This window comes from Pseudorasbora parva, chromosome 10, assembly GCF_024679245.1.
Source record: "Pseudorasbora parva isolate DD20220531a chromosome 10, ASM2467924v1, whole genome shotgun sequence".
In the NCBI taxonomy this organism is placed as follows: domain Eukaryota; kingdom Metazoa; phylum Chordata; class Actinopteri; order Cypriniformes; family Gobionidae; genus Pseudorasbora; species Pseudorasbora parva.
The window spans coordinates 29,523,498-29,540,030 of NC_090181.1; the positions used below are offsets into that span (position 1 = coordinate 29,523,498).

Here is a 16,533-nt window from a genome sequence, read left to right on the forward strand (position 1 = left end):
TGTAACAATCCCTCAGCAAGTTATAGCCATTTATTATAACATTATTCTAGGCGTTTCTAGGTTTTTGAGTGAAAACAGGTGTATTTTATTTACTGATAATGTGTCCTAAAAAGTTCAAGTAATAAAGTAAATAGAAAGATTGTAATAACAATACTGAAACAAACATTTTTCTTCAGAGAAATATATTATAATTTGAGCATGAAAAACAAACGCAAACAATACCTCAAGTTGTGACAACAAACCATGAAATAAAATATACTGAGGCTACTTTTACATGTGGGCGGCTATATTCATAAACGGACATTTCAACTTCTCTGCACATAATCTTCTCAAACACAAATTGAGGAAAATATAATAGTGAAAATGTGTAAAACACAAACTACATACGAATAGAGAAATATACTGGCTGTGCTCTGAGAGAGAGCGCTTTGCACGCGTTTATTTCTGTTTAGTTTCATGATGCATGCAAATTCACACACACGTTCATTTTTCAGAGAAACGTGATTAGTGGTTCAAAAGACCAAACACTGTGTTTATTGGTTGAGTTGATGAAAGTTTCAACGAATCTGGGCACAGGGGGGTGGGACTAATAAAAAAATAATAATTTCTGTTTGGCTCAGGGGAACAACCCACGTGTTTCCTGGACAAATCAATGCTGCATATTTTGATGACGCATCCACGCTGACTATGGAGCCTCTGAATGATCAATCGCGAGACATATTATACCTATGGAAAGCGGAGATACTCCTCTTTATGGTGCAGTTTACAGCATACAGATTGGATTAGCGGTTAAAAAGTTATTAAACATTTTAGAACGATAGTTATTTTTAGTCAATGCTGCATATTTTGATGACGCATCGATGCTGACAACGGAGCCTCTGAATGATCAATCGCGAAACATATTATACCTATGGAAAGCGGAGATTCTCCTCTTTACGGTGCAGTTTACAGCATACAGATTGTATTTGCGGTTTAAAAGTTATTAAACATTTTAGAACGATAGTTATTTTTAGCCGCGGGCGGCTGTCTCGGTCTTTAAGGGTTAAGAATGGTTAATGTTTCCCTAACTATGTCCTTCAGAAGTAACCTAGATTCCTGAACCAGAACAAATACAGAGAGGAAAATGTATTTATTTATTACATCTTAATATTCAATCAAAAGTTTCTTAGATTTTTGTTACTGAAATGCAACATATAGGGAATTTCACATTTTGAAATGCAAAATTAATATTTTAATCTTATGATTATTAACTCCACTAAAAAAACACTATGTATATTACAAATTGTCAAGAAAAATTATGAATTGGCATATTTTTATAAAATCCATTCAAATGAATCACAATAAAAAAACACCTTAATGTTATTTTTTTCTCACCCAGATATTATTAAGCAATATTTAGTCCTTGTGTTAGTAGACACACCTAATTCAAGTTCCGACATGCTTTTCTACAGTAAAATTATGTGTAAAATGACAGTCCAAATAAGAGGAAGTAGAAGGGTGTTGAAGCCTTTCGAAATCAAGAAGAGAGATGATGAGATTATATCATCTTTCTTCTGATGATAATGTTTCTGGTTTCCTGTTTGGTTTACACTGTGTACGTTTGCATGGGGAAGCTGATATATAAATGTATGCTTTGCTATTTTGAAAAGACAAGCTCAAACTCTTTTATAGGTGTGCATGTGCATTAGCAGTTGACTTTGGTGTGTTTCTGAAAGCACAATGTTGACCCACACCACACCTTTTAGATAAATCTTTTGCAATGTCTTGCAATCATTTCCATGCCATCACACAGCGAATGATCCGAAAAATATCCCTTACTTTTTACTTATTGAAATGGGTTCGGTGTAGTAAACATCAGTAAAAGCATATCACTCAAACTCCAGTAGGTGGCAGTAATTACTCAACAAAAGCACTTTTAGGCTACGTTGAGGTTTTATTGATAAATCAAATGGATGTCTGCAGGGATCAATGAGCCAGGGAGCCAGCAGCATATAAATCATACAGGTTTTTTTTTTTTTTTTTTTTTTTAATTAAGTTTTTTTTTAAAGTTTTTTTTAAATATATTTTAAAATGCAGAACGTTTTCTGTGATAGGTTTAGGAGTAGAATTAGGGTTAGTGGATAGAATATACAGTTTGTACGAGTATAAAAATAATCAAATCTGTGTGGAAAGTCCCCATAAAACAAGACCCCCCCCTCTCTCTGTAAATAGATACAATTCAAATGCATAATAAATCACATAATCAAAAATAACAAAAACAATTAAATATATATATTTTTTTAATTAAATGACAGTAATAGTCAATTTATTTTATTTTTAATTAAATGAAACACCAATATATTGGTCATAACCTATTTCAGGGAAGAAGAACTCAAATACTAATCAATGAAAGTGCAACAAAAAATAATAATTGGTCACATGACCCTCAGGGGTCCATTTTGTGTCCTGTTTCAGCCCATTTTAATGCTCCATATTTTCTCCAATGAAAAGTGCATTTCTGTACAGTTAATCATCCACAAAAAATATGATTTACCTTGACTGGTAAGTAAAGAAGTATTTTCAAGAACTTTATATTATACATCATCAAACGTTTTAGAGTAAATAACAAAGAATTGTTGCCTCAAGACAACATTGTACCATATTGGAATCACATTTGGAATCAATTGGATTCAAATGTGATCTGCACATTTTCTATAGCACTTAAAAAAGGTATAAAACACAACTGCCAGTTGATGAGGGTGAGGATGAGGTGTCACGCTGTGATGAGGAAGATGAGGTCATAGTGATAATCCGGCAAGATGGAGATGAAGATGAAGGATGATGGATATGATAACTTTAATGATGATTTGGTAAGTCTTGTGTTCCACGATGGTACAATGTTGCCTGTGAGCATTTGAAATGTTACTTTTTATTAAATATGAAATTTGTAATACATTAAAAACTTGGTGAATGTGTTTGTTCAGGTTTCTGGTTAAAGAAATATGATAGGCTATATTTTAATAAATATAGTTATTTTTTCTACATGAAAATCTCAAATGTTCCAATTTGTCTGTTGTAGTGCAACGTTGCCTTGAGGCAACAAACTTTAAAAATTGAAAATTTTATTGCTATTGTTATAGTGTTCAATTTTAAGCAGGAAAAGCACCTTATTGAAATCATGTTGGGCACCATAAAGGGTTAAAATAAGGGTAAAATGCATTTGATTCATTTAATGAAATTATACAAATTAAAACAATATATTAAAGAGATACATATTATATTATATTATATTATACAAAATTTGTATAGTTAGATATAAATCAAATGCATAATAAATCACATAATTTAAAAAAACGTCTCGGGTTATGAATATAACCCATGTTCCCTGAGAGGGAACGAGACACTGCGTCATCGTAGATGACACATCGGGGAACGCCCTCGGCGTGACGCTGCTGAGTTCATATCAAAAAAGTCCAATCTTGATTGGTGTTGCGTAATGACGTAACGAGTGACGGCATACCCGGAGGTATAAAGGGACGCCGGCACAAGCAAACGCAGCTTACTGCTATGAAGCGGGCCGCTCTGTAGATAGGCGGGGCTACGAGACGCAGTGTCTCGTTCCCTCTCAGGGAACATGGGTTATATTCATAACCCGAGACGTTCCCTTTATCGAGGGAACTCGCACTGCGTCATCGTAGATGACACATCGGGGAACGAGTACCCACTAGTCCTCGCCTATCCTGCACCCCATGACATGAACCGGAGTGCATAATCAGGGGGCGAGCACCCTAGCGCCTGGCGTCACCGGGAGGTGCAGACTATAATACCTCACGAAGGTATGCGGTGTGGCCCACCCAGCCGCCTCGCAAATCTCTTGCAGAGAAGCTCCGGAAAGGAGGGCTACCGAGGAGGCCATGCCCCTGGTAGAATGAGCCCTCACGGCTATAGGTGAAGGCAAGTTGCGCACCTGATAGGCCATTGCTATTGCCTGGACAATCCAGTTACTAATTGTCTGTTTCGCTGCAGGCAGCCCCTTCCTAGGTGGACCAAAGCACACTAACAACTGGTCTGACTTCCTCCACTGGGCAGACCTCTCCAAATAAATCCTCAATGCCCGCACCGGGCAGAGAAGGTGAAGCCTGCCCTCATCTGCCGTCACATGAGGCGGGGGATGAAAAGCCTGGAGAACCACCGACCGTACCGCATTAGACGGTACCTTGGGGACGTATCCCGGGGTCGGCCGCAAGATAGCTTTCACGTTGCCTGGGGCAAACTCCAAGCAATTGGGTGTTACTGCCAATGCCTAAAGGTCCCCCACCCTCCTCAGAGAGGTGATGGCTAAGAGAAAAGCTACCTTAAGCGTGAGGTTCTTGGCCTCAGCCAACTCCAGCGGTTCGAAGGGGGCCTCAACCAACCCTTCGAGAACCACTGCCAGATCCCACGCAGGGATCCTAGAACGAGCCACAGGTCTCATCCTCCGCGCTCCTCGGAGGAACCGTACAACCAGATGGTGCCTCCCCAGAGGTCCTTCACCTAATGGTGCGTGGAAAGCTCCTATTGCTGCCACATACACCTTAAGTGTGGACGGGGTAAGCCCGGCGGAAAACCGATCTTGCAGAAACTCCAGTACTGAAGCCACAGCGCAGTTCACTGGGTCTACTTCACGGTCTCTACACCATATGGAGAACACTCTCCACTTCAAGTTGTACAGCTTCCTGGTGGAAGGAGCCCTGGAGCTGAGTATAGTTTCCACGACACCTGCTGACAGCCCTTCCTCTATGAGCTCTGCCCCCTCAGGGGCCAAGCCCACAGGTTCCATAACTCTGGCTGGGGGTGAAATATCGAGCCCCCCGCCTGAGTCAACAGATCCCTCCTCAGAGGAATCTGCCATGGAAGGTCGTCTAGCAGGTCCATAATGTCGGAGAACCATACCCTGGTCGGCCACCGGGGTGCTATCAGAAGCAGGCGAATGCCTTCCCGGCGAACCCGCTCCAGAACTCCCGGGAGCAGAGCAATCGGGGGAAATGCGTACAGACGCAGCCTCGGCCACGCCTGTGACATGGCATCCAGGCCCAACGGAGCCGGATGCCTGAGGGAGAACCAAAGTGGACAGTGGGTCGTCTCTCGAGACGCAAACAAATCCACTTCCATTCGGCCGAACCTCTCGCATATGGCCTCCACCACCTCTGGATGGAGACGCCACTCCCCGGGCCTCAGCCCCTGCCTCGACAGGATGTCTGCTCCCTGGTTCTGGTCCCCCGGGATATAAACTGCCCTGAGAGAAGACAGTTTCCCGTGGGACCACAGGAGGACTTGATGCGCCAGTCTGTACAGAGAGCGCGATCTCAGACCCCCCTGATGATTTAGATACGATACCACGGCAGTGTTGTCGGATCGTATCAGGACATGGTGGCCGCGAAGGTCCTCGAGAAAACTCCTCAGAGCTTTCCAGACAGCCAGCATCTCTAGACAGTTGATGTGCCATGAAGCATGCTGGGTTGTCCAAGGACCTCTCGCCCCTCGGCCTTCCATGACCGCGCCCCAACCAGTAAGGGATGCATCTGTTGAAACGGTTTTCCGGCAACACGATGCTCCCAATACTAGCCCCAGGGACAGAAACCAAGGTTTCTTCCATATAACCAGGGAACGAATGCATTTGCGCGTTACCCTGATCATACGAAAGGGATTCCCCTTCGGAGAAAACCCCTTGGTTCTCAGCCACCACTGTAGCGGTCTCATGTGGAGCAGGCCGAGTGGAATCACACTGGACGCTGCTGCCATGAGACCCACCAGTCTCTGGAACTGTTTGACAGTGATGCTGTGGCCCAACCTTATACTTGAGACCTCCGCCCGTATGGTCTCGATACGCGCGGGTGACATGTGTGCCCGCATCGTTACCGAGTCCCACACTATTCCCAGGAACGTAATTCTCTGGGAGGGCGTCAACGTGCTCTTTTTCGCGTTGAGTCTCAACCCCAAACACCTCATGTGTGCTAGAACAGCATCTCGATGCTGAACTGCCATATCGTACGACCTGGCCATGATCAACCAGTCGTCGATATAATTCAGTACCCGGATGCCCTGGAGTCTTAGCGGAGCCAGGGCTGCATCCATGCACTTCGTGAAGGTGCGAGGTGACAAGGCTAGGCCAAAGGGAAGGACCCGATATTGGAACGCTTCGCCCCCGAAAGCGAACCTCAGGAACTTCCTGTGACTGGGAAGGATGGAAATATGGAAGTAAGCGTCCTTTAGATCTATCGTGACGAACCAGTCCTCGAACTGGATCTGACTCACGATAACAGGAATGGTTAGCATCCTGAACCTGTATCTCCTCAGAGACCGATTCAGAAGCCTGAGATCTAATATTGGACGCAACCCCCCATCCTTCTTGGGGACTATGAAGTACCGGCTGTAGAACCCGACCTCCCTTTCTGGCGGGGGAACCCTTTCTATCGCCCCTTTTTCCAGCAGAGAGCGTACTTCCTGCCCCATTACCCCCACCTGCTCGGGACCGACCACTGTCCAGACTATCCCCCCAAATTTCGGGGGGGGAACTCTGAACTGCAGTCTGTATCCCCGTTCTACAGTGCGCAGGGCCCACACAGAGATATTCGGAAGGCATGACCATGCGCCGAGATACTCTGATAAGGGGACCAACCTCTCGAGGCTGGTCTGGGGTATCAACCGAACCTCTGCCTCGACCCCCTGAAGCGGATAACCGGCAGGGACTAATCGAGGCAGATTTTCGGTGTGTGAACGCAGTCGCTGCTCTGCCGCAGATTCTATATGTGCTGGCCAGAGCCGCGCGCGAACGTGGGGAAACGACGTGGTCCGGAGCCCTTTTGACTGCGAGAGCACAACATCGATTTCCCGAGAGCCTCGGGGGGAGAACGACCTCGGTCGCTCCGCCCCGTGGGGGACAGCTCTCAGCGGTCCTGCCGCAGCTAGGACCGCTTGGAAGCCTTCTTGGCCTGAATAACCTCCCTCAGGTCGGTCTTCGGCTTTGAAGACTTCCCGCGAGAGCGTCGCTTCTTCTGCCAAGCTCCCTCAGGAGGGGCACGAGAAGCGACGCTCTGCTTCTGCACCTCACGGTGCGAGGAGCCCTCTGCTGGCCGAGACTGCCCACTCGAGGCAGCCTTGCTGGAGGAGCCCCAGCGGCGAGGGATGAACTGGCTGAGAGCGGCCGCCTGCTTTTTCACCTCCTGAAACCTCTCGACGACGGTGCTCACAGCGCCGCCGAAAAGGCCAGAAGGCGAAACCGGGGAATCAAGGAGAAAGTGTCTGTCTCTCTCCCTGATCCCCGACAGGTTCAGCCAGAGATGCCTCTCCGCGCACACCAAACCCGCCATGGAGCGGCCGATATCACGGGCCGCTTGTTTGGTGACACGAAGAGACAAATCCGCTGCCTTCCTCAGCTCAGTCACGTCCTCCGGAGAGGGACCCTCGCCCTCATCGAGCTCCTTCAGCAAGTCCGCTTGGTAGGCCTGCAGAACCGCAAGAGTGTGCAGGCACCCACCAGCGCGACCAGCCGCACTATATGCCCTCGCCACCAGCTTCGAAGTCTCTCGGCATGGTTTCGAGGGCAATGCCGGGGTCTTCAATGAAGCTGCTGTCTCGGGAGAGAGGTGGCCCGCGAGCGCCTCTTCTACCCTCGGCAGCGCAACATATCCCTTCTCAGACGCTCCCAGCACGTTAGCGAAGTCAAGTGCAGGGGGCGTAGTCAAACGTGCTGAGAAGGGTTTCTCCCACGCCCTACACAGCTCACTGTGCAGGTCGGGGAAAAACGGCAGACCCCGGCGTGGAGGCTGGGCTCGACGCTTGAAGAAGCGCTCGTCCAGCTTGCTTGGCGGCTGGACGTGCACTTCCTCTTGTGGCCAATCTAAGCTCAGCTTGGCCACAGCGCGAGTCAAGACCTCCACGAGCTCCTCCATAGCCTGCGAGTGGGGTGGCGACTGCCCCACTGCGCCTGCTTCGGTGCTCATTGTCAACGATCCCTCGGAATCGGACAGCATGAGCACCTGATCCTCCGCCTCGCGGGAAGAAGCCGCAGCGCGGGCTTCCACACGTGGCGGAAGATCCTCTGAATCGTCAGAGGAAGAGAGAGATGCCTCAACATTCCCTAATCCCGCTGACAGATCCAGCTGCGAGCCCCACGACCTGCGGCGCCGCTCTGCCTCGGCAACAGCGGGCCCAGAACCGCGAGGCTCGCGAGGCTGACCGGCCTCGTCAAAGACCGCCAGCCGCGAGCGCAGTACTCTCAGCGGCAGCTTATCACATTCGCCGCAAGCCGCTCCCTCGAGAGCGGCCCGGGCGTGCTGCACGCCGAGACACTGCACACAGAGCTGGTGTGTGTCCGTGCCCGAAATAAAGCGCGGACAGGGAGGCACACACCGTCTAAACTGCTCGCTCGCCATATCTAAAGATATAATAAGCCCTACGGGACAAACAACACCAAATAGACAGACAGAACACAGAGCGCGACCGCTGAAAGCAGGAAGCTGCGTTTGCTTGTGCCGGCGTCCCTTTATACCTCCGGGTATGCCGTCACTCGTTACGTCATTACGCAACACCAATCAAGATTGGACTTTTTTGATATGAACTCAGCAGCGTCACGCCGAGGGCGTTCCCCGATGTGTCATCTACGATGACGCAGTGCGAGTTCCCTCGATAAAGGGAACTAATTATTTTAATACAATTAAATATAAATTACAATCAAGAGAATATACTCAATATATATACAAAATAGTATAATTTAATGTAAAATATTGTAATATGATAGATGGATGTTGGATAGTAGGCTATCATAATATTGCCCATGAATGCACACGATTAATAAACAAATGAATTTAATATAAAATGTATATAATAAAGGGAATAGCCTATACTCAATATACACCAAAGTATTATATTATAGTATAATGTTATATTATATTAGCCTGTATTACTTTATATTATCATCATATTAATTGTAATTTTAAAATGACCAAATTAACGCTAACTACACTTGTTGGTATGTCTTAGTTCGTGCTATTCTTTGTTTTGTAGATAATTCATAGGCCCTTATGTATTTATATCACGTATCTGCAGCAGAAAAGCTGTGTGTTTGTGTGTGTGGCGACCGTACTGCTCTGACGTCATTTACAACTCTCTCTCCTCTCGCTCTGCATCTGCGATGATGAGACTCGAATGTTACATTGTAACGGTCAGTTCGTTGTCATTCATTTCCCGCCATTGATGGCTGGCTGGTGTAGACCAAGCCACGTTTGTCATGAATCGCTAATTTCAGACGCTAAGAATATTGATTGTGCAGTGAGTCAGGTGAACAGTCCTTTCATCTCCAAACGGTGATCGTCACGTAGAGGGAACAGGATGATGGGTTTACATGAATTCATATGGATGACAGGTATACTGATGGCGCAGGATCACCCTTAACCTACTTGCGAGGGATTTTTGATCGTGACCGTAGGTGAAGATGGCGACGGGGACGGGCTGGCAGCCGCCGTACAGCACTGCTCCGGGAATCAATCCTCCCGCTGCTGCTTCTGGATCAGGCACCAGTCCATCCTCCACATCCAGCCATTTACTCTACGAGTCTGCACTGACCATGGATTACACTCAAGATCTGCACCTGAAGATGAGTAAAAAAATAGCACAACTCACTAAGGTTGGTATGATCTCATCGATAATATTTTAGGGAAATTTTGCTTGCAGTATATTTCAACTTAAATATGAATATACTGTCACTGGGATTCTGCATTATGTTTAATCCTTATCCCCCATAGAGATGATGCCCTACATATTGCATTTTTTCAACCGCAGTGTTTTTTTTCCTGCAAAAATCTGTTTATAATCCCAGACTAGATTTGCAAGCTTCATTTAATCTATGATTCATTTCTACAAAAACAAGGCATCTTACACAAGTCTTTAATGCAGAGATAATCAGTCTAGTTTATTAACATGCACATTCATCAATAGTGTGCCGTATAATTTTTTTTTAGCTCAACATGAGAGCAATCTTTGCTTTAAATTCAAGACCTTGGATGTTTTTCCATTCACTGTTTTTGTTGAGGTTCATATGTATGCATGAAAACCACAATAATGAATCTCTTATTTTCCCTTTCAGGTGATTTTCATTTGTTCTTTTGATGTAAACAAAATCCAGTAGTCATGCTGATACAAGTATTTTACCACAAAGTAGGCATGCATTTCACAGAAATGTGACTACTATTCATTCTTGTAATGTTGTCTTACATGTAATACGCACTTAACTAATCCTACTCAAGGGGGTTAACAGTGCGTATCATATGCACGTAAAAAGTTATTTCTGCGTATGAATAGCATAGCAAATACAAACATAAAATAGATACGCAGTAGGAGATCATGTACTGTTTTCAGTACTCCACACGGATAAGGTTAAAATTGCATTTATTTATGCATTTGCATGTTATGAAGTTGAAATTGTGTATTTTCACAAGGTTCTATTAAAGGGTTAGTTCACCCAAAAATGAAATTTATGTCATTAATGACTCACCCTAATGTCGTTTCTCACCCGTAAGACCTCCGTTCATCTTCAGAACACAGTTTAAGATATTTTATATTTAGTCCGACAGCGTATCTAAGTCTGTCCATGTCCAGAAAGGGAATAAAAACATCATCAAAGTAGTCCATATGTGACATCAGTTAGTTAGTTAGAATCTCTTGAAGCATCAAAAATACATGTTGGTCTAAAAATTACAAAAACTACGACTTTATTCAGCGTTGTCTTCCGCGTTTGTTTTCAAACCTCAAATAAAGATTCAAACGGTCATGAATCAGCTTATTAATTAATGATTCGAATCGCCAATGTCACGTGATTTTAGCAGTTTGACACGCAATCCGAATCATGAATCAATAAGATAATTCATGACCGTTTGAATCTTTATTTGAGGATTGAAAAAAAAAAACAGGGAGAGAAGACAATGCTGAATAAAGTCGTAGTTTTTGTTATATTTGGACCAAAATATATTTTTGATGCTTCAAGAGATTCTAACTAACTAACTGATGTCACATATGGACTACTTTGATGATGTTTATATTCCCTTTCTGGACATGGACAGTATAGTGTGCATACACTTGGATACATTCTCGAACTAAATATCAAATATCTTTAACTGTGTTCTGAAGATGAACGGAGGTCTTACGGGTGTGACACAACATTAGGGTGAGTCATTAATGACATAAATTTAATTTTGGGTTGAACTAACCCTTTAAGTTGTCATGCATAAACATGATAATGTTAGGTATGTTTTCGAGCTGACTCCAGCCAGACCATAAATCTAATTCAACTCTTTAATGTGGTATTTTTAAGAAAACTAAATTGAGCTTTGTTTAGGAAAATCCAGTTTCATGGGTTTTAAACTGACAGGGTATGTATTGATACACTAATTATACTAGGTAGGGCTACTTTACATAACTTCAGTTGTGCATAATAGAGAGTCCTTACAGTATGTTAATAACATGGATGCGACAGAAAGGAATCAATTAAAGATGAAAAGGAGAGAACAGCGAGCGAGCAGCAAGCGAAGGCGGCTTGCTTTGATGTGCAACTCTTTAAGCACACGGAAAGAGAGTCATGATTATGAAATTCTTGGCTGAAATACTGTTGGCACCCAAAGAGAAAACAAACGCTTGTTTATTAAGAGTTTGGTCTAAATCAGAAGGAGTTTGATAGAAATACAAGGAATGTGATTTTGTTAACAGGTGCTCTGAGGATTCTGAACATATATTATGTATGCTGGAAGAAACATAACAGAAACACAGTCAATACAGCGTAAATATCAATATATGTTTATGTAAAATGGTCAATAGAAGAATTCGTTTTTTTTTTGCCAGTGCTCTGTGGTGCCTGCCAGAGATTGTGTCCTGTGTCTTTTGTCTTTGGGGTATGTGATGGTTGTTCCTGCCTTTTTTGTCACTTTAGATTGGAGTGCAGTTTTCCTCTGTTGTCTGATTTGGTGACACTCTTTGGAGTTGCACAAGACAGACACATCTTCCAATGTGGCTTGGAGGGAATATTTCTAAGTCAAATCAGTTTTATTTAAAGGGCACATTATACAATACCAACTGTGGCAAAGCAGTTTCACATTATAGGTAAACAACAGAATCAATAATGCAAACTTAATCAAATATAAGACAAATTTAATCTCTACAAAGTCAAGAGTCATTATTAAGCTCAATGAATAACTTTAGTTTAGTGTTGATTCAGTTCAGTTCATCGCTGTACCGAATAGTTATAAGTTTAATGTTGATTCAGTTAATTTCAGTGACATTGGCGATGTTGCATAATTCATTAGTTATGAAACAAACTTGATTCAGCTATAAAGTAGCTCTGCAGAAGACAATAGTGTAATCATCCAGTTCAAATCAGTTCACGTTTTCGACCAAAAATGACAATTCTTTCATCATTCCCTAGTGAAAAGACTATACCACAATACATTTAAAATCCATTTATTTCATACTAAGTATTCTACAAATCCTTTTAAAAATATTTAGTGACATGACGCTTGACTTATTGGTATGAATATTATAATTCAACTTTATTTGGAGTACTTCTTTATTTGCGCAATGCACATTTCTTAATATTAAGACTAAAACGTGTTTCAATATCACTATTATTAAGAATAGTATGATCTTTATAATATCTGTCATTAAATGCAAAGTGTGCCTAAATTATACTTGCAATTTTTTCATTTTAGCACTATCAAATATACTAAAATATATCTTTAGTTGGAACTCAGCACTATTTCCGGACAACTAAAGTGCATTAATTACAAAATTAGGTGTTCAATTTAGTATACCAAAAGTACAATTGCAGGGTATTTATATTAAAGGGATAGTTCATCCAAAAATGAAAATTAGCCCTCACCCTCAAGACATCCTAGGTGTATATGACTTTCAGACGAACACCGAGTTATATTAAATAATGTCCTTGCTTTTTCAAGCTTTATAGTAAATAGAGGATTAGATTTTGAAGCCCAAAAAAAGTGCATCCATCCATCATAAAAGTACTCCATACGGCTCCAGGGGCTTCAGAAAAATATTCATATTTTAAACTCTATAAACTAAAAACAATTTCAGACAGCCTTTATTAACCCCCTGGAGCCGTGTGGAGTACTTTTATGATGGCTGGATGCACTTTTTTGGCCTTGAAAATCGAATCCTCTATTCACTACCATTATAAAGCTTGAATTAGCCAGTACATTATTTAATATATTTCCGATTGTGTTCGTCTGAAAGAAGAAAGTCATATAGACCTAGGATGTCTTGAGATTAATTTTAAGTAAATCATGAGGTAATTTAGCCTAAAAAGCCAGACCCACATCAAGATGTTTGGTCTGGAAACTCACCATTGACAGGGCTCAAATTGAGGGAACGGTTGTCTTTCAAACTCCCTCTGCATGGGGTACGCAATTGTATAGCGCTACAACCAACCAGAGCAACGAAGGTGAAGCAGAGCTCTTTGAAAGATTAAACTTTCGCTGTATCCGGTTGGCAAAACTCATAACACATCTTCCCTTTTTAAGAATGACTTCAGTGCCATTCGTTGTTCTTTTCTCAGAGAAAAGCTTATCTCCAAATCTTCCAGAGTCACGGTCAGAGCTGATTCGAAAGACTGCCGTTCGCCAGTTTCTGTGTTTACTAGAAGCACACAAGCGCAACTCAGCCGTCATTTTGTTAAGCCCCGCCCACCGACTCTATACACGATGTGATTGGCCCGACCAGAGTTTGGCTTTTACAGCTCAGAACTGTATTGAGAATTGCTAGACGACACTCGCGGCAGATTAGATTTGCTGCCGCTAGGGTGCCTCTAGATTTCTAGGCTAGAGGTAATTTTCATTTTTGGGTGAACTATCCCTTTAAGTACATAAATATGTAAATGCATTTGTAGTATACTTGTGTGAATGTACTTCAAATACATTTTGGTATATTTATTTTTCACTAGGGTTTACTAACCCTCATCATATTTTGTTTCAATACTTTCTGTAAGTCAACACTACAAAACTGGAGTCATGAACTGTCATGTGTGGACAAAAACACAACAACATATTTTCTCTTGTGTTCCAAAGAAGAAATACAGATCTGGCCTCCACACTGTACTTTGCAGCTTATGATAGATCTTTATAGGGAGTGAGATGAAAGACAGAGTGGCTGTCCAGAAATGCCTATGAATTTTCTGCAGTTGTATAATGTAAAAATTGATTCTTCATCACCCATGTTTCTCATAGGTTATCTATGCCCTCAACACGAAAAATGACGAGCATGAAGATGCCATCCAGTCTCTGAAGGAGGCCCACGATGAGGAGGTGCAGCACATCCTGACCGAGACTCGAGAGAAGATTCTTCACTACAAGAGCAAGATTGGGGACGAGGCTGACCTGAAAAGGCGCCTACAGTCCCTGGAGGAATCTGTGGAGCTGCACGAGCACATGAAGCGGCAAGCGCTGGCAGAGTTCGAGATGTACCGTCAGCGCATGGAGGACACGCAGATCTGCACGGAGGCCCAGCACACGCAACGCGTGGTCTCCATGTCCCGCGAAGTGGAGGAGATGCGGCACGAGTTCGAAGAGAAGCTGCGCTCCTTCAGCCAGGTGCAAGCCCAGTTTGAGCAGGAAAAACGGCGTGCGTTGGAGGAGCTCAAGTCAGTCCACCGGCAGGAAGTCCAGGAGCTGCTGGAAAGCCAGGAAAACCAGAGTGCATCCTCCAGCCTGGAACAGGAGAAGCTGGCCGAGCTGCACCGTACGGAGCTGGAGTCGCTCATGGAGCGTGTTGAGGAGCTGATGCAGGACAAGGTTCGGCTGGTGGAGGAATATGAGGCCAAGCTGAGCAAGGCACAAGGGTTCTACGAACGCGAGCTGGAGGCCATGAGGCGAACGCAGCAGCTCACCACAGAGAACTTGCTGGCCTGGAAGAGGACGGAGGTGGAACTGAGGAAGGAGTTTCAGATGCAGGAGGCAGCGCTTCAGAGGACGCTATGTAAACTCCGTTCTGAACTACACAGAGCTCAGGATGAGGCGCGAGAGAGCAGGGACAAGACCAACAGACTGCAGGCGTCTCTTAACAATGCAGAAGTCACAATTAAGGTAACCATTTTAGCGTTTTCAGTAAATGGAGATTCATTCCATTTTAGGCAGTTTTATAGGGTTAAGTGTTCTTAAAACTGTCAGAACTTTTTTTATTTGTGTTATATTGAAGTCATATTAAAATAGTTTTGGAAATGTCTTACAGTGCCTTCATAATTTCATTGCATTAGCTTTTATTGTAGATTTTACTGTTTTACCCTTTTTCCAAACTCCAAATTTAAACCTAAAACTAGAAATCTATCATATGAAACATTGAAAAAAAGTTTTTTATAGAAGTTATGCTTAACAATGCTTTATTTAGGTGATCAAAATACAGTAAAAACAATAATATCAACAATAACAAATAAATGCAGTCAATAACAAATAACAACAATACAAAAAATATTACAATTTAAAATAAAATTCTTTTTTTAAACACATTTTAGGTTGTAATTCTTAATTTCTTCTTAATATTATTTAGAAAGTGTGATACTTTTTAGAAAATTTTGATAAATAGAAAGCTAGATAAATATTTAAAATGGAAATATTTTGTAACATTATAATTTTGTATTATTGTCTTTACTCTCACTTTTGATTAATTACATTTTTGCTGAATAAAATTATTAATTTCTTTCACAAAAAAAAATCTTACTGACTTCAAAGTTTTGGCAAACGGTAGTATATTTTTAATTTACCTTTTTCACATACCATAATATTCACCTTAATACAATTTTATCAAAAGTCTACCAATAAAAATAAAAAAATCATACAAAGTATGAAAGTGTGCTAAAGATAATTATGATATTGACCATTATTTCCCAAATGTAACTTTGCAAAAGTCTGAAAATAATATTCAGTTGTCTTTATTTAGAATATATTAAATGCTAGCTATGAAATTAACTGATAACACTTTAGTGTAGGGTCAAATTCTTACTATTAACTAGTTGCTTAGTAGCATGCATATTACTAGGATATTGGCCATTTATTAGTACTTATAAAGCACATATTAATGCATTATTCTGTATGACCATATTCTACATCCCTAAACCCACCCAATACCTAAACTTAACATCTACTTTACTAAATATTAATAAGCAGTAATTAGGAGTTTATTGAGGCAAAAGTTATTTAGTGAGGTAGTTAGTGAGAATTTGACACTAATCTAAAGTGTGACCAATTAGCTTTAGCAGGACAAAACAGGCGACTGTATTCCAAAATGTTTCAAATGTAATTTCCATTACACAATGCGTAATTTGAAATGTGGTGGGGATTAAATAGTTGTAAAAATATTCATTATGGTTCAAAAAAACAACTGACAGAATTCTCCCATGATGCATGTAGGAACAGTGCACTGTACACTGTTTGTGGCCAAATTACATAAAGTATGAGTGTGAAAAGTTTGTTTAGATTCTACTGGGTCAAAAGTAGCAATACTCTTTAACATGTATTGGGTGCT

General features: G+C 42.2%; 1 protein-coding gene across 3 annotated transcripts in view; it reads left to right on the forward strand.

Moving 5' to 3' along the window:
- Positions 1-9,118: 9,118 nt before the first annotated feature.
- fam184aa (family with sequence similarity 184 member Aa) overlaps positions 9,119-16,533 on the forward strand; it is a 45,466-nt gene continuing 38,051 nt past the window's right edge. For 2 of the 3 annotated variants that reach the window (XM_067455792.1, XM_067455793.1), the window contains exons 1-2: positions 9,120-9,643; positions 14,244-15,098. In XM_067455792.1, the coding sequence (XP_067311893.1) occupies positions 9,452-9,643; positions 14,244-15,098 (1,047 nt within the window). In that variant the 5' untranslated portion in view covers positions 9,120-9,451. Of the gene's footprint in view, positions 9,644-14,243; positions 15,099-16,533 lie in introns of all 3 variants that reach the window. The other variant, XM_067455791.1, reaches the window with a different exon arrangement.